At 42.5% G+C, this 19,534-nt stretch overlaps 1 protein-coding gene across 1 annotated transcript in view; it reads right to left on the reverse strand.

Moving 5' to 3' along the window:
• Positions 1-15,189: 15,189 nt before the first annotated feature.
• Positions 15,190-19,534, reverse strand: part of GRK7 (G protein-coupled receptor kinase 7) — a 32,691-nt gene continuing 28,346 nt past the window's right edge. The window contains exon 4 of the mRNA XM_038417705.2: positions 15,190-15,882. Coding sequence (XP_038273633.1) covers positions 15,540-15,882 — 343 coding nt within the window. The 3' untranslated portion in view covers positions 15,190-15,539. The remainder of the gene's footprint in view (positions 15,883-19,534) is intronic.

Consider the following 19,534-nt stretch of genomic DNA (forward strand, 5'->3'; position numbering starts at 1 on the left):
CACCCCGAAGAGCGACAGTGCTTGGCTCGTGAGTCGCCTACATCTCCCGTGGTTCAGGGGTGCTGCGCTGCCGGCACATAGCGGGGAGGGAGTCCTCAGGAGCTGCCTTGCTTTACCCCGCCCACGCGCCTGCACACATCCCACGGATCCGCGCATAGGGAAGGGCTGTGAGACGCAGGCACGTGCTTGACAGGGGAAGGGAAACAAACTGATTTGACATCGAATTGTCAAACTGTGGCATTGAATCCGTGTTCAGGCACGTGAGTGACCTGCTCTTCTGAGGAGCTGAGGCCAGGCTGGTCCCCCAAGTCACCAATGGAGCTGTCCGTTGTCACATCCTTGAAAATAAGATGATTCTACAGTCTCAATTGTTCCCTTAACTACAATTGTGCTACCTCCTTGACTTCATTTATGTTCTCAGTGACACTTGTGCACACCCACTGAAGGCTAATGGAGTTGCACAGCTGTCATATAGGGCACAGTTTGGTCTGCAAAACCTCTTCCCGGTATAGATGGGGCAAATGGAAAAAACCCAGCCTGACTCTGAGCCCAGGGTGAGTGAGGTTCAGCAGCTTGCGGGGAGAGTTTTTACTTACAAACTCTCAGAGTCTATGCTAGGCATAAGCAGAACACTAAGTAATTGCTTAGGGGCCCGAGCAGCTCAAGAGGGCAACCTATTTGCTTTTGTAGTATATGTTGGGGGGCAAAAATATTCCTGTTTAGGGCCCCTAATGGGCTAGCACCGCCTTGGAAACTGTACTAATGTGATATGGAACTATGTGACAGACTGACCCTGGAAACCACCATGCCATTTTAACAAAATCACTTTTCTGGATAGATCTGCACTTTCAGTGTCTGCACAGCCTTATGTTCACTGATGTTGATTTATAATTAGTGATAAAGGAATAGAGCATGGTTTGATATTGATACCTATCTCTGATATGGTTCTTTTCATCAGTAGATCTCAAAGTACCCATAATCTTCAATGTATTATATTAGAGCAGGGGACCAGCACACTCACCTCTCTGTTTGACCTGACAGTCATGTTGACTAAGATTTTCAGACATGGGTGCATGAAGTTGGGCCCTGTAAATCCATATTTAGGAACCTAGATGGCCTGACTACTGCCAGTGCTGTTCAAAACTAACACTTTCTCACCATATGTTTCAGTTTTCAAAAGACAATGATATACCTAACACATGGTTTTCTATTTCATCAGCGTTTCTAATTTCCAAGAGGGGTTTCTACTGAGCACAGAAATAAATAATTACAAGACTCTGTGACTCTGAGGCAGCAGAAATGCCTTTTAAAAAAGTCCTCAAAAGATCACTCAGAACAATATATGTAAAGGGATGAACCCATGATCATACAGGCTTTTGTGATAAAGAATATACTTTATCTTGAATTTGGTATTTGCAATACATGTAGTTATAGCATCTCAAAGCTGCTCTCGGGAGTAAAGTAGAAATAAGGTGGCCTAGAACACCTCCAGAAAAATCTGGTGATTGTTACAGTCATGGAAAATAGTGATGAGAGATTAAATAATTCAGAAGCATCACCATGCCACTTTCTAAACTAGAATGGGCTAAATCCTACAGTCTTTATTCCCTTTAATTTCAGTGGAAGTTGAGGACCAAATGCTGTTTCTTCCTGAGCATGTGGAAGGTTTTAAATGCACTAAAATCTTATTCATCTGTGTAAGTGATAGGGAGAAGCAGATCACAAAAGTAGCAAGAAGGGACTGCATAGATGAGAAATATTACAGAGTGAGGGACTTCCCTTCCTTTCTAAGGCTTTGTCTACACTATGCAGCTTTTAGCGACACGGCTGTGCCACTACAGCTGTGCCGCTAAAAGGCACACAGTGTAGCAGCCATTTGTTGGCAGGAGAGCTCTCCCGCCAACAAAAAACTTCCATCACCAACGAGCGGTGGTATCTTTGTCTGCAGGAGAGCACTCCTGCGGATGAAGTACTGTTCACACTGCCCTTTTCCTCGACAAAACTTTTGTCTTTCAGGGTGTGTGTTCTTTTATCACCTCTGAATGACAACAGTTTTGTCGTTCACTTATCAGTGTGGACAAAGCCTAAGAAACCTTATATTTGCTCTCTGTTTGGCCCCAACCAACCACATCATGTTTAGTTTAAACTTGCAGTCACTGGGACCACTCATACATTTAAAATTAAGCAGGTGTTTAGTGCTTTGCAGGATCAGGGCTGTGACGGGTTCAGTCACAGAGACCCCCTTGGGTCTGTCACCTGATGTGCTGAGACTATTTTCTCTGCCAGTTTGGGCCTTCAGAACCCTGTCTTGTTGAGCCAGATACGCTAATCTACTGCAACACAGACCCAGGGTCTGACCCACACCCCCAAAGCTGCAGACTTAATTGAAAATGGCTTAGCAAGTGCTCCTGTATCTAGCACCCAGACACCCAGCTCCCAATGGGATCCAAACCCCAAATGAATTCTTTTTACTCTGTATAAAGCTTATACAGGGTAAACTCATAAATTGTCCGCCCTCTATAACACTGATAGAGAGATATGCACGGCTGTTTGCTCCCCCAGGTATTAATTACTTACTCTGGGTTAATTAATAAGCAAAAGTGATTTTATTAAGTATAAAAAGTAGGATTTAAGTGGTTCCAAGTAATAACAGACAGAACAAAGTAAGTTACCAAGCAAAATAAAACAACACACACAAGTCAAAGCCTAATACATTAAGAAACTGATTAGAGATAAAATCTCACCATCAGAGATGTTCCAATAAGCTTCTTTCACAGACTGGACTCCTTCCTAGTCTGGGCCCAATCATTTCCCCTGCTACAATCCTTGTTAGCTCCAGCTCAGGTGGTAACTAGGGGATTTCTTATGACTGGAACCTCCTTTGTTCTATTTCTCCCCCTTATATAGCTTTGGCACAAGGCGGGAATCTTTTGTCTCTCTGGGTTCCCACCCCTCCTTCTAAATGGAAAAGCACCATGTTTAAGATGGATTCCAGTACCAAGTAACATGGTCACATGTCCTGTGAGACCCCAAGCCTTCATTCTTCCTGGCCTGACTCACAGGAAGGCTTGCAAGTAAACAGAGCCATTTACAACCAATAGTCCTTGTAGATGGGAGCCATCAAGATTCCAAACCACCATTAATGGCCAACACTTTGCATAATTACAATAAGACCTCAGAGTTATATTTCATATTTCTAGTTTCAGATACAAAAATAATACTTTTATACAAATAGGATGACCTGACTCAGTAGATTTGTAATCTTTGTAATGATACCTTACAAGAGACCTTTTGCATGAAGCATATGGCAGTTACATTATATTCCCACTCGTTAGCATATTTTCATAAAATCATGTGGAGTGCAACATCACAAGGGCTTTTCTCTCTTTGCTGCTTTAGTTTGAAATAAACATATTCTTGACTAAAAATACATGATTTTGCCTTTGGAAAGCAAAAGATTTACACAGAAGTGCTATGGAGTGGGTCTTTAATGAACACACTAAGAAAACAAGTCCATGGTATTTAAAGTTTCATCAAAAAGACAAATACATCAAGTTAATTGTACTAAATTTACTTTCCTTACCAGGATGAAGGGCTGTATTAGCCCCTCTAAGTTTTGATGTGATGTTTTCAGGGAATTTAGATGTTATTCAAAGGACATGTCTGCACTACCACTTATGCTGACAAACTTATGTTACTCAAGGGTGTGAAGAAAACCACTTATGTTAGTTCTGAATTGCCTTATTTAACTGAGGACTGCTTGTGCTGCCTGAATATTTGGATGGATAATTCATAGATCTGTTTCTTTCATAGAAAAATACCTTCAAAAGATGAGCTTGAGGGCTTAAATTCATAACTTTACTAGACCCTAAAATCTTGGTCTTAATAAGGACACCGGGTTTATGGCTTATTACAAAAATCAGTAACTTACTAACCTCCCTTTTTAGTCCTATGACTGCAAAGGTATCAACAGGCCACTTCGGTTTGAATGATCTTCTACAAGATGTGTTAAATATTTATGGTAAAACAATCTGTTCCACCTTGTGACACTCGGAGTCCCTTCCCAGACCTGAAGAAGAGCCCTGTGTAGCTTGAAAGCTTGTCTCTCTTGTCAGCAGAAGCTGGTCCAATAAAAGGTATTCCCTCACCCCTCTTGTCTTTCTAATATCCTGGGACAAAGAGAGAAACAACTCTTCCCATAGTGATTCACTGCATGTTTTCACACTTGTCTCATACACATTTCTTGAATTATTAGGATGGAAATATAGTCCCTATGCTGGTGTTCTGGTCATACACAAACACCATCTTTGAGCTCACTGTCTTGCCAAGTGACCCATTTCTGTGTAACCTCAATGGAGAATTTCCCCCTCTTGTTTATTGATGTTACTCTGTGAGAAAGGCAGCAAAATTCTCTTTGGCTTAGAGATTTAAGTTTGTATAGCAGGCATCTCTCTCCAGTGTATCACAAAGAAACAGATTATTTTTGCTGACTGGACATTATGCCTCTTCGTGGTGATCCTAGTTTTATTGCTGCTGCTATTATTGATAATAATGAGTCTGCTCATGCTTGTCAACCTCAATTGCTTTCCTCAGCTGATGATGACTAGAACACTAAATGTGATTTTAAGTTTTTAAGACCATTATTTTTGCTTCACACAGCATGAAATAAAGTACTATTCCTTACTCTGCCTCCCCAACTCCCTCTTCTATAGCACAGGTCTCCATGCAACTAAAGGCATATCTACACTTAAAGCGCTGCAGTGGCACAGCTGTACAGCTACAGTTGCATCACTGCAGAGTGTATGGTGAAGACCTTTATGCCAAGGGAGAGAGCTCTCCCGTCAGCATAAAAAACAAAGCAAAACACCAGTCCCCCAAGTGGCATAAGCTATGTTGGCGGGAGAAGCTGTCCCGCCAACATAGTGCAGTGTACACTAACAGGTCCAGATTAACCTTTTGTGGGCCCAGCACAAAACGTATTTGTGGGCCCCCACGGGGGCAATGGAGCATAGTGGGGGGGAGGCCAGCCTCAGGAGCGAGGGGCCGGCCAGGGGCATGGCATGGCATGGCAGGGGCGGCCCTGCTCTGCCCAGCCCAGTGCGAGGGCACTATTTACAAACCGGCAGTTGCCAGACACACAGTGGCCCACCCGGTCCTGTGCTTCCAGCATGCCCCTTCCCCTTGCAGGGCAGCCCATGCTGCACCACACCACCGCCACCCCGCCCAACACTGGAACACCCTCCCCCCCATGATTCCCTATGGCCAGAGCCCCCTCAGACCCACTATGCCGAGCGCACCCCCCAGACCCTGCCACAAATGCACAGCGCCCTGCACACTACCAGTTCCCCTTGCCCACAACCCCACCACAAATGCCCAGCACCCCACATAGAATACTCACTCCCTAGTGCCCCAACACACAGATCTTCCTTGCTCTCTCACTGCCCAGTACCCCCCCAGGTTACCCAGAGACCCACTCCCCCATGCCCTGCCTCTGAGCCGCACTCATTGGGCCTACTGGGAGGCAACTGTATCTGCCGGGCTGAGCTGTCAGTGCAGCCAGAGCTGGTCCCGGGGCGGAGAATCACTCTGGCCCCCCGGGAGTGGCACAATCAACCAGGCCAGGGCCTGCCCCAGCCAGCCTCCCTCAGGACCCACTTGCCTGGAGGGGCCCAGCCAAGTCCCACACACTGCCCCCCATCAACTGCTCAGCTCCATGGAGATGGGTGGGAACGCACCAGTGGTGGGAAGCAGAGACTGCCCAGAGCCGGAGGTGCACTGGGGTCTTGCTAGGGGGCAGAGAGAATCATAGAAGATTAGAGTTGGAAGAGACCTCAGGAGGTCATCTAGTCCAACCCCCTGCTCAAAGCAGGACCAACACCAACTAAATTATCCCAGCCAGGGCTTTGTCAAGCTGGGCTGTAAAAACCTCTATGGATGGAGATTCCACCACCTCCCCAGGTAACGCATTCCAGTGCTTCACCACCCTCCTAGTGAAATAATTTTTCCTAATATCCAACCTAGACCTCCCCCACTGCAACTTGAGACCATTGCTCCTTTTTCTGTCATCTGCCACCACTGAGAACAGCCTAGCTCCATCTTCTTTGGAACTCCCTTTCAGGTATTTGAAGGCTGTTATCAATTCCCCCCTCACTCTTCTCTTCTGCAGACTAAATAAGCCCAGTTCCCTCAGCTTCTCCTCGTAATTCATGTGCCCCAGCCCTGAAATCATTTTCATTGCCCTCCACTGGACTCTCTCCAATTTGTCCACATCCCTTCTGTAAGTGGGGGGACCAAAACTGGACGCAATACTCCAGGTGTGACCTCACCAGTGCGGAATAGAGGGGAATAATCACTTCCCTTGATCTGCTGGCAATGCTCCTCTAATGCAGCCCAATATGCCATTAGTCTTTTTGATAACAAGGGCACACTGTTGACTCATATCCAGCTTCTCATCTGCTGTAAACTCCAGGTCCTTTTCTGCAGAACTGCTGCTTAGCCAGTCAGTTCCCAACCTGTAGCAGTACACAGGATTCTTACATCCTAACTGCAGGACTCTGCACTTGTCCTTGTTGAGCCTCATCAGATTTCTTTTGGCCCAATCCTCCAATTTGTCTAGGTCACTCTGGATCCTATCCCTAGCCTCCAGCATATCTACCTCTTCCCCCAGCTTAGTGTCTGCAAACTTGCTGAGGGTACAATCCATCCCATCATCCAGATCATTAATGAAGATGTTGAACAAAACTGACCACAGGACTTAAGTTCCCTGTAAGCTGCGTGGCCATGCAGCAGCCTATTTAGCTCCACGCAGGTGCTCAGGGAACCCACCCAAGGACCTGCTGTGGCCGGAGACCAGCCGGGGAAGGGGCACCCATCCCTTAGCCCCAACCTAGCCAGGCCTGGGCGCCCGGCTCTGCCGGGGTGGCCCGGCCCAGTCCCAGCTGTGGCCTGGACCCAGGAGCGGCCCGGACCAGCCCGGACCTGGACCCAGGCGTGTCACAGGGTTGCACAAACCCAGCAGTGGCCCGGCCCAGCCCAGACCCAAGCATGGACAGAGTGGCCAGACCCGGCCCAGCCCAGCCCCAGGGGCGGCACCAACCCAGGTGCGGCCAGAGTGACCTGGCCTTGCGTGGACCCATACTGAAGCAGTATGGCTCAGCCCTGCCCTAGCCGCGGCCCAACCCTGGAGCTGCTGCAGAGGGGAGAGGCGCCTCTCCCTCACAGCCCAGGTGTTGCTGTGGGAAGAGAGAGCTGGGGGGAGTCCTCTCTCCTTGCCGTAGCCCCGGAGCCCCCTCCTGCACCCCTCATCCCCAGCCCTACCCCAGAGCCTGCACTCCCAGCCGGAGCCCTCACATCCCTGCGTCCCAACCCTCACATATCACCTCCATATTAGTGCACATAACAAAATTAATTCCACAGATGGGTGGGAAAAATTAGCGGGAATATTGCCCAGGACTGACCCCTGGGGCACTCCGCTTGATACCAGCCGCCAACCAGACATCGAGCTGTTGATCACTACCTGTTGAGCCCGACGATCTAGCCAGCATTCTATCCACCTTATAGTCCATTCATCCAATCCATACTTCTTTAACTTGCTGGCAAGAAGTTGGTGGGTGGGGCGATGGGTGGAGAGGAGCCCTGGGCAGGCTGGTGTGCAGGCCAAGAAGAGCAAGTGGTGGTGGTGGGGGGAAGGAGGGAGTTGGAGGGGTCTCAGGGCACAGAACAAGCAGAGCAGGCTCGGGCCCCATCTGAGCATGGGCCCAGCTCCATGGAGCCACTGGCGCCATTTGTAAACTCGGCACTGCACACTAGGGCTTATGTTGGTGTAACTTATGTCACTCCGGGGGGTGGAATACTCACACCCTTGGGTGACACAAGTTTTGCCAACGACGTAGGCGTAGTGTAGACAGCCTAACTCAGCATTTCCTGCAGTGGGCATTAGACAGCCCTGAGGAATCTCTAGTCTCCTGCCAGCTTCCAGTTAGGAAAGGGGAACAGGAGGAGAGAGATAGCATCTGCTGCTCACTATCTTCAACCCTCGTTGGCCAGCACAGCCCCTCCCCATTGTTAGGAGCCCACACAGTACTTCTTATTGTGGACTATAGACAGCCGCCAAGAAGTTCCAGTCCTCAGTCAGCTCCATACCAGGAAAGTGCACTATCAGGAGTTCCTTAGTGATTGCACCATCTGATATTGTTTTTGCTATTTTCTCATTTGTTCTTCTTTGCTCTCTCCCCCCACCCCCCCCGGCTTGGAATCAAGAAATGTCTCCATTACCATTAATGACTAACACTCCTGCCAATTTCTTTTAATGGTCTGAGCTCACTATGACAGCTACATTTGTTCGCCTACTTTTTTTCTCTCCTCTCCCCTTCCACTCCTTCTATCATCCTATTCTTTAAAAATACCCATCCTTCACTTCTTTTGCCCCAACTGCATCAGTTTTGCACTGGTGTAATTCCAGTAATTTCACCGAGTTACTCCTAATTAGCATAATTGTGAAATCAGAATCAGGCCCAAAGTCTTCAAAAGTAATCTTTGCCGTGATGGCCTCTGCACTGCCCCCTACTGAGGAATCCAGCATACTGGAACAATTTACCCCATATAGTTAAGTAAATGTTATGTCTTCATAGTATAACATGAAATAAAGAATTAAGACTATTACTGTAGTTAAAGCAGTTTAATTCTGGTTTAAAGGGCTTTTCAGTTGTCTTTAAAATATCTAGGCTTATCAGAAGCATAGTATATGCTCTCATGTGAGCATGTCTGCTGGTGGGAGAGCGGGCAGGAAGGAAGGCATAAAGTAAATCTACTGTTACATATGGCGAATCTTTCACCTTAGTTTACTCAATCAGGTGACATGTCTAGCATATTTTATGTCAAGTTTGCATGCAGTCTTGCAAAGCAAATACAGTATAACTGAACAGTTCCTTTCAACAGCTGTTTTTTAAAACTGTTACACTACTATTGTTAGCTGGGCTACAAGTTATGACAAGTGACAAAGCCAGAATCATCCCTTTGGCATTCATTGTAACAACATTCCATCATAAGGAATTCTCATGCTACAGGATGTGAATGTAATAAAATATGTGACTCAGCATTGTGACATCTTTTCACTCTGTAAAGTGCAACTGCTGTAGTAGTGACTTGATCAGGCCATATAAGCCAAAATATAGGTTTGATAAGGAAAAATGTCGGTTAAAATTAACAGGAATAGAATTGTTCTTAAAATAATAATGAAAACCTTCATTTATCTAAACTGTTTTGACCAAAGACTGTAAGACCATGCTGTTGTATGTGAAACACAGTAACAGAGACTGGTAGTTGCAAAGTTTTAAGAGAACACAGGGCAACAGCTTCCTAAATGTGGGAAAATAAATGCTGGACTAGATTATTCTCACTGTCATGCAATAGGGAAGAGATGAAATAATCACTGCCTAGTTAAGGAAGGTAGAGGGAACAAACCCCCACCCCCAATTTCCATAGTGCACAGGAACCCAAAATTTTTAATCTGGGCTGATGACTAATTCACCAAATGGAAGACCTGATTTTGCACAGCCATACATTTTGTACAGGTGTACAAACTACACAAAAGGTAAAATGCTACTGAGAAAATGCTAATATTTTCACACTCATTTTGCACAGCTTTAAATAATTAAACACAGTGCAAGGCAGTTGAAAAACAAGCCAAATTTTCCTTTCAACCTCTCATTTTATTTTTTTTAAATGAGAGATGATTAGTTCTAGATTTTTAAATTTCTTTTCAATAATGTAAAACAATTAATAACCAAAGTCATGTTTAAAAGAAGTTACATTCACTTAATGTCTTTTTAATTTTTAACATGCCTATGAAGTGAGTCCCTTAAAACCATCAGAGTGCAGCATTTCAAATGATGCCTATCAATTGAAGTGATCATAGGTGGTCTTTAGCCATAATATTTCAGTTACGGACCAGTTAACATTTCTAGTACAAAAATGGGGCAGAAATTTCCCCATATCTAAAATTTCCAAATTTGGTGAAAAAGCTCTAGTTTTGTCTTAAAAATGTGGTATACAAGTTGCCCATCTACCAATGAAGCTTTTTTCAACATGGGGGGGAGGGAGAGGAGTGATTTTTGTACTCTTTTTTAGAAAAAAAAAAGTCTTTAGATATCTTAAATCTTAAATTTACTATCTATACATTAACAAACGACTACTGTGCCCAATCGCAAATTAGTTTTTACAACCGTTTATTGTATCAGTGGACTCCAGCCATTGAAACATTTTGCTATTAAATTGTAATGATAGCAGATAAAGATACAATAGACTTTCCTAGCTTCAGAGGATCAGTGGTAATCTTTAAAATAAATGACAAGAGTTCTGATTTTTCATAACCGGGATAAAAGTGAGGTGAATAACTGATCTATTTGGATATTTAAACAGTAAAAGTACATTATTTTGAAGATCACTTAAAAATTTTGTATTCTTACAATAGTAGTGTTCATATGAGAAATAATTTATTATAGCTGTACTGCACAACACCCACCTTCAGCCATAATTAGATGTCCAAGGGAAATCTCATCCCACTCCCATTTTACTTACTGTTTCTTGCGCCTGTGCTGAAATTTGTTTGTGAAGTTGGGGGAAGATGATCCTGAGAAGAGTTAGATTCACTAGGAACTTTTGATTTTGTACAAAACTCACTATTCTGACAAAAATATGTTCTTGATATGGAGTAAGGAAATTCAATAGGCATATAGAATAGCAAGTTGAACTGCTTCCCTGAAGCCAGATTCTGATTGGTCAGTTGGGCCTTCGTACTAATACAACATTCCTTATGGTGCACAGCTGGGACTTCATCACCTCAAATAAATAATCCCTATAAATTTTGACTTCATTATAGGCCTCAGGTATAAAAGCAGCCTCTCCCTTTTCTCTCCCCACAATTGTAGCTGCCTTTCTTAAATGTAAATTTAGAAGATAATCTTACTTAAAAGGTTGGTTTGGGAGCTCTCACCAGCTCCCAACTCAGTTTGGTGCAGTTAAAGCTGCCCTGCCACTGTCTAGCACCTTTGAGAGCAGCAGTCAGGCTGCAAAAGGGAGCATTATTTCTCTTCTCAGGAAACACATGGAAGAATCCTGGAAGAGAAATCACTGTGGAGTGTCCAAGACAGTTAGTAGCCCTTTACAGGGAGTGTTTATTGCATTTGGGCTCTTAATTCAGTCTTTTAAATGCGATTAACACTTTAATATAGCAAAAAGAAAAGGAGAACTTGTGGCACCTTAGAGACTAACGAATTTATTTGAGCATAAGCTTTCGTGAGCTACAGCTCACTTCATTGGATGCATCTAACAGAGTCTAGAAATTGAATTGTAAAACTACTCTTCTGTGCTCTCAGCAAAATGCCATGCCAGGATGTGCATCAGTAGATTATTGATGCATTCCTTTGAGTGGCTTACAAAGCCCACTTAAGGCATGCACTGATGGCCTACTAATGCACAGCCTTTAGGGATTTACTGGCATAATAGATCTTTTTAAAACCACAGTCATATAATATTGTGGGCTTGTGATGAGAGAAACTTTGTCCTGAACTCTACCATTTAGGTATTGCAATAGATTTTGCTGTGCCAGGTGTTGAAGGGCTGTGTTTTGCAAAGTAATCTTTGGTGAAATGTGCTTTTACCTTAGGGGTTAAATTCTGGTTCTATGCATACATTAGTTCCCTCCTAATGGGAACATGTTTATACTACAAAAGTAGCATTATGTGAGCCCATATTCTTGCTGCTTTCCATCCCCATTCTCAGTCCTTGCTGCGTATTACCTTACCAGGAGCAGGATTAATCTACACCAAGAGTAATCTGCCTGAAATGGGTTTATGAAGCTGAGTCAGACTGTGCATGTGCCAGAGCACTTACAACCTACTCTGCAATGCCTCTCAGTGGCTCTAGCTACAGAGGACCTCTGAAATGCAATATCTGTGGATCTGTCCACAAGTTTCTGCCACTCATTTCCCCTCCTAACTATATAGGGTTTTGGCGTGCACATACAATAATGCTTTGCAATTCTTTAGCAACTTGCATCTGAGGATCTCAAAGTGCTTTACAAAGATTATGATTTTAGCCTCACAATACTCCTGTAAAATAGGGTATTTTACAGAGGTGGAAACTGAGGCAGAGAGAAATAAAAACACTGGAAGTCAGGGACAGAGCCAGGAATCCCTTCTCTCCTCATCCTGTTTTAGAACCACAAATTTATCCTTCGTCTCCAAGTCTATCCACTTTTCAATACCTTTTCCAGACCATCCTTGCTGCCATATGAGCAGCCCAAGTCCAAATTTGGCAGATAGCAAAGTTATAATAATTTGATAGGATGGCCAGCGTACTCCTTCACCCCTACAGTGAGGTGGTGGTTGTTTATTGTTTTGTTTTGATTCTCTTTAAGAATGCCCTAAATAGCATTCATAAACAGAATTATCCAACAGATATTTTTCAGAGTAGCAGCTGTGTTAGTCTGTATTTGCAAAAAGAAAAGGAGTACTTGTGGCACCTTAGAGACTAACAAATTTATTTGAGCATAAGCTTTCGTGAGCTACAGCTCACTTCATCGGATGCATTTGGTGGAAAATACAGATATTGTATAACATCTTTCATATTAACTTGCAGAATAAGAAAGAAGAGAATTGGAGAAGTATATCTAAAAGAAGAAAAAGAAATCACTCCTTTTATATTTAATCATCTCTGTACAAAAGTTAGGAACCATATTAGCAAATTTATTTGTTTACCTGTGATGTTAGATCATTTTTTTTAAAAGCTGAAACTTATGGTTTGACAGCTACATTATTTGGAATGAGCAAAGCTATTCTGTTAATAGTTTATTAATGTTATTAAAACCCACATAGTGTACATTAGAGGTGGTTATAGGTGCAGTGTATCTTTACCAAATTCCTTTGTGTATCAGATGTAGAGGTCTAATCCTGTAGTTTCTACAGAGGCAAACCTTTGAGTTCAGTAGAAGATTTGCCTCTGTAAGGAATGCAGGACTTGGTGCTAATGGCCCAGTGCTCTAAAGAGCTGAATACCATCAGTTTCCATTGAAATCAGCAGAAGTTGGGGGGACAAAAGGGCCTAATTCTGCTAGCAGTTACTACGTAATATAGTACTTACTAACGTATGAATAGTCATTAGGACTTCTCTTGGGAGTAAACATTAAATCTGGTATAGAGTTTTTGCAGAATTGAGTCTCAAATGAATTAATTTCAGGGTTTTCAAAACTAGAAATAAACAGAAATATATAAAGTTTTGTTCAAGAACTGGTTAAACTACACATTTAGACTATATCAACTTACATACATCATTTTTCCATATCACTTATAAAAATAGTGCAATGTATTTTATTTTTGTGGCTGATTGAATTAACATTGGTATTATATTTAGAAACTTCTCTTTTTAAAGGCCAGTTACAAACTGGTGTGATCTAGTAGTTTAATTTAAACTACTGTTTAAACCAAATATAGACATGTATATCAGGAAACCTGCTAGAAAGTTGAACTTGGTAACAAAAAAAATGAATGTACGGTACAATCACAATCAAACATCAATTTCTTCATATAAGCTGTAATAGAACTACTCAAAAGCATAAATTTACACAATATTAAGTCAATTTCTTTTCTCAAATTCACCAGTTCACTCTCAGTCTGATTCAGTTAAGATAGAGGAGAATTTGACCTATTCTTTCCGTCCTTATTCCTGCTGAACTTTTTACATTATTGAGAACTTGGACATATTATTACTGAATCATTCAGTGACTAAGGTGAACTGAGAAATCTAGATAGCCAAAAGATTCTTAAATTTGCTGTGATGCATGAAGTCCAAATTCATTGTCTAATTACTGAGAGTATTATTTCATCATTTAAAAGCTTTTATTGAAAACTTTAGAACAACCGGAAACATTTGAATTAAGAAAAGGAGAGAGAGAGATCAAGAAAGGAAATGAGTGTATTATAATGGCAGACTCATTCATTTTCAGAACAAGTGCCTCCTCACACTGTTATTGCTTTCATAGTTCGGCTGCTACTCTGAAAATAGTTCACATACACAGAGTGATGGAGTACTATCCTTCTATGTTTCCTGATGTAAGCAGAGTCAGGATGAGCTCTACCCTGACATCTGGTGGCGAGTCTTGGTGGGTTGTGGAAAAGAACTTCAGGGGCTGATCTCATTTGCATAGTCACACCCCCCCCCTGCCTAAATGGTCACTTTGGCTGCTGTAGGAGCCCTAGTTTCTCTGTTATTGAGGCACGAATAAACTGTTATTATCCCGATTATGTGAATCAAGGACAGTGGAACTGTACTTCACCTTTTGTTATGATGGAGGGACTCACCATCATCTTAGCAGCACTCGCTAGGCAAGGGTCATGGGTTTCAAAACCCAGTGAGGGGAGAGAGGCTGGGGATAGGTATTAATGCCTGGTGGTATGGGCCCCCTGGTGAAAGTATAACATGTTAATTGCAATATCTTCTCTCTCCACTGAAATATCAGAGCTAGTTTTGATTCCAATAGGAGTTTAGTTATAGACTGCTAAGCTGAAATCACTTTGGGCCAATGGTGCACCAGCACTGAGGCTCCCCTTCTACAAGCTGAAGTCACTAAAGAGCTAAAATCACTGAGTGTTGTGTTAAGTAGTAGGGGGGCCCAAAACTATATTGTGGAGCAGTTTGCAGGACGGCTGGTGGAGCTGAGCGGAGCAGTTTGCAAGACGGCTGGAGCGGCTCATGGGATGGTTGGTGGAGCAGAGCAGCTGCCAGAGCAGAGCGACTCATGGGATGGCTGGTGGAGCAGAGCAGAGCTGAGCCCCAGGGCGAGGTGGCTTCGGACCATGTAAGGTGCCCCTTAGCCCCCCCATTTCCACCCAGGATGAGAGGTAAAACTCTGCAGATAAACTTTTGAACTCTGGGGCTGCACTGACCAGGGACAGAGACTTTGGGCTTGTTGGACTTTTGGGTTGCTGGACTCAAGAACCAAAGGCCCAATTTGCTTTGGGTGGGTTTTTGCTCATGGGTTGTGTTATGAATCCTGTTGGTGGTGTTTCCCCAACATAATACCACATTGTTTCTCTCTGTTATTAAAAGGCTTTTGCTACACTCAGACTCTGTGCTTGCAAGAGGGGAAGTTTTGCCTCTTAGAGGTGCCCAGTGGGGGTGGTATATAATTGTTCCAGGTCACTGGGTGGGGGCTCGAGCCGGTTTTGCATTGTGTTATTGGAATGGAACCCCTAGATACTGAACCCGGCCCTTGTTGCTGCCAACTCTGACGGGCAGAAGGGTTACATCAAAAAAAACTTGATTCTTCATCTTGATAGCTTCCAACACAATAAACAGATTATCTCTGTTGCTAGAACAAAGTAGTAGAATGTCCACTCAGCTTATGCTCCTACTTGTCCTGTTGATGTCATATTTTAGGTTGGTCGGTGCTTGTTAAACAGCTTAGCTGAGTTTTTGAAACACTGTTATAATCTGAAAAGTTCTGTGGTGCATTTTCACCCTTTTTGTTAACGATGTGATATTTATAACAACAAACAAACTCCTGACTTGGCTTCACCTCTGTTTGCACATCCCCCAGTAGCTACTCTGTTAGGATCATTCAGTTCTTCAAACAGTCCTGTTTCAATAATTTCTTCTTGCCACGGTATAGGGACAGCACCTGTCGCAAATTTCTTGAAGAATTGCTTATCTTTGTCATCAAACTCAATCCCCCTGATTTCAGAGAAGTCAGCAATGTCTGCAACATCTTTGGCATAGACAACTGATGGATCTGGCACAAAAGGGGGGTCTATGAGGCCTGCCTCAAGCCTATGGAAGTTAATTGTTTTGAAGAAAGCATGTTTTCTTGGATCATCGTCACTGCTCCTGCAATAAAGCAAGAGATTGTCAGTCAAAATTGTGATGTGCTAGCTAGCTAATGAAGGTGAACTCTATATATATATATATATATATATACACACACACACATGAGAGAGAGAGAGCCCCAAAGCTGAATTATAGCTCCACACGTGGACACTCCTAGATTTTGGGAAAGTTCAATTGCACAACTTGGGTCTATTTTAATTTTAAATGGGTTTTATTAAACCATCCCTTTGTATAGTCTTTCAAAAGCCAAGGGTTGTTAGGTGCTTAAGGGGGTCAAGATATTTTGTACTTTTCAGCTAGGAAAGTCAGGTTTTCAGTGGAACTGAAGCTAAGAAGGAGGAAATATTAGGACTATTGTTAACAACAAAAGCCCAGATAATTTGCTTTCCTTTAGGTAGAATAAGAATTCCAGGAAACTGTAGTAGGTGGTTCAATGGGTAATGCACTCAGCTGTCAACTCTGGAAACATTGGTTTCAGTGTGAAACTGATAACAAGTAAAACTGATATTTGTGGTCTCATCTGAAGTATTGGTCCACAGTACGCGCACACAAAAAATCACACAAAGCCCAATACAAAAGCCCTTATTCTCATGAGTATTTCTTAGTCACATAAGTAGCCCCACTTAGCTCAATGGGTCTACTCAAATGAGCAAGAGTTTGCAGGATCAGATCCAGAGACTGGTATGCTAGCAAAGGAATGCAAGCACATTTCCTAGCACCTTCACACCCAATGACCCTCTATAGCTAAAGCTATCCTAGTCCCTCACTACTATGAATATAAACATTAATAAAACTCACCCAAGAATTAAAAATAAAATTAATCAAACATTTTTTAGACTTTTTCAAAATAAGTATATCTTGGAAAGAATAACTGCATCCATGCAATGGGCTGAATTAAGGTTCTCTTTTCTTGAAGGAGAATCAGGAACACAAGAACTATTGCAATGTGGGCCCACATTCAGATCCCAAGATGATGCAAATTTCTGTTAAAGCCAATCATCTTCATTAATGTGTAAAAGCACCATTACTTAGTGATCAGATGCAGATATGACCACAGAAAGTTCTGCTCTGCCAAGGGCCTGCACAGTAACAGACCCTTCAGCTTGAACAGCATCCTTAATTCCCTTTGCACTACTTCCCATTCCCTAACTGCCCATTCCTGCTCAGAAAACTGCACTTTAGCTTCACTTCCTGGCAGCCTAATTCATGTAAGCAGGTCTCCAGAGGCCACAGTCTTGTAAACAAATGTGATCAGGGAGCATAGCCATAGCCTGAGAAGCATCAGAGGCAGCCAGATGGGCTTCAAAGGTACACAGACATGGTGTTACCCATCAAGAAGTGGCAAGGGAGATGTATACTACAGCGATAAGCACAGTAGGAAAACACAGATTAGATCAACAGAGTTTGTTATTTTTACATATGGTCTTGCAAAACCTAGCTAGCTCAATTAGTCACACATAAACACCGGTACAGCTGTGGAGCCTGAAGTCAATTGCTGACCGTCTTTATTAGCCTGAAGTGTATTAGAGCTGCAGATCAGATAATGAGAACTCACAGATCTGTGACTCTAGCAGCTCTGTCAGTCACCCTATAGAGTTACTGGGTGATTTCATACTCAGCATATTCATGCAGACTTTATTTTATTTTGCTTTTCTATAACATGCTATTAAAAGCATCAGAACTTGGTGTAGGCTCCACAATGGATTACTGCAGTGTTTCCCCCTCTTGATGTAATATATTTTCTTTTGATACCATCAGAAATAAATTTTTATTTTTTTAAAAATATGAAGCTACAGGAATGCCATCTAAAAGCACCTACTAATACGGTGCTTCTTCTACCTAGCCATGACCCCTTCCTGTGTAAGTTTGATGTTTACATAATGGCGACAGAAAAAGTGAATGAGCCTGTCTAACTTCTCTCAAGTTAACATTCCTCAATGAACTATTTCACTGTTCCATGGGACAGCATGGGAGAGGGGTGAGCAAGTTCCAAACGAGAGAGAGTAGAGTCAGAGAGTGGAGAGAAAGGTGTTAATCTCTCCAGAATAAGCCATCAACTGAGTCTTGGGTACAAAATTTAGAACATTTTCAAAAGGTCAGGTATGCAAATTAAAGCTGCCCTTGAGCAGCTTTAACTTATGCAACAGGCACTTATGTAGATAACCCAAGGCCTGATTGACCTTAGCAGAATTACAAGGCTAATCTTTACATAAGGATGAGCTGTTCTTGAACAATATCTCCAGTGTAATAGGCAGAGACTGGGATTTTTTTTTTTAACATCATGTACAGAAAGGCTGGACTTCTCCTTGCCCATTTCTCATTAAACTGTGTATTGAAGGGAGGGTAAGAAAAAATGGGACATTATCTTAATGGATTCCATTGTGTCCCTCCCTCAATACTTCAAGGTACCACTACAGATTATAACTAGTCCCCTTTCCTCTCCCCCAAGTGTCATAAAACACAGGGTAAGTTGCTCCATCTGTAGTTCTACTTTTGGGGCTGGTAGAAATTTTGGTGGGGAGAAGTGGGATCCTTTTCCCAGTCCCCCAAAAAATGTGAAGTGGCACCAAACAGCAAAGAAAATAGAGGCAGCATATTTTGAAAAATCAAAGTGGCAGAATGAAAAACCTCAGCACAAATAACTGTCTTGAGGTGCTTCTCCCACCCACCACTAAGGGCTAATGTAACATTAAGTAGGCAGATAGATGGTTTTGTGGTGAAAGCACATGACTAGGATTGTGGTTCCATTAGAAGAGCAATCTATTCCTAGCTCTTCCACAGGACTTGCTGTATGACCTTGAACAACTCACTCAGACTCTCAAAGCCTCAGTTTCCCCAACTTTTAAATGAGGGTTATAAAGCTTACTTCACAGGGGTGTTGTGAGGCTAAATATATGAAAAGCACACTGAGATTTCAGATGAAATGCTCTAAGTGAAGAGTCTTACTATTATTGTGATAAACCAGGCAATTTCTGTCATGCAAGATAATTTGTTGCTGAATAGTATCTACCGTTTTCATTCAGTGTTAGAATTGTCAGCTTCCTTATAACGACAAAAAACGGGGAATCACAGCCTCTGTTCACATTTGAAATCCCCACAGAAATACAGTATGTGGCTGATCAAACCATGACCATATCATATTGGTATGCGAAGATGTGTATTTTGGACATTCTTCTGTCAAAAAGCTGTGTAGCTATTACACTTGCCCTGCTGGAGAGAAGATTCATGTGATAAAATGATACACACATCCCTGCTAAATCCTTGAAAAAATCAAATATAAGTCTTCACTTGTACATTAGATATAAAACACTGTTATATGATCTTCTATGCCATTCTTCAATGTGTTTTCAAATATCTTTAGGTTCTTTGTAAACGCAGTATGACAAATTAATATTATTAATAAATATTAATTATACATCTTCACATTAAGCCCCTCCATTGCAAACAGGAGTTTTATATTCATTGCAAGCATTATCAGTGTCACAATGTGGCATTCAGATTAACACTGAATACTGCATAGAGAGTAATCTAGGCTACTGGCAAATAACAAGTTTTACAAAATAGAAACCACTAATTTGTTCTAATTACCATATATTTCACAAATTTTACTGTACTGGTTACTGAATACTATATTTTATTGCTAAACAAGTGA

This window comes from Dermochelys coriacea, chromosome 9, assembly GCF_009764565.3.
Source record: "Dermochelys coriacea isolate rDerCor1 chromosome 9, rDerCor1.pri.v4, whole genome shotgun sequence".
Taxonomy (NCBI): Eukaryota; Metazoa; Chordata; order Testudines; family Dermochelyidae; genus Dermochelys; species Dermochelys coriacea.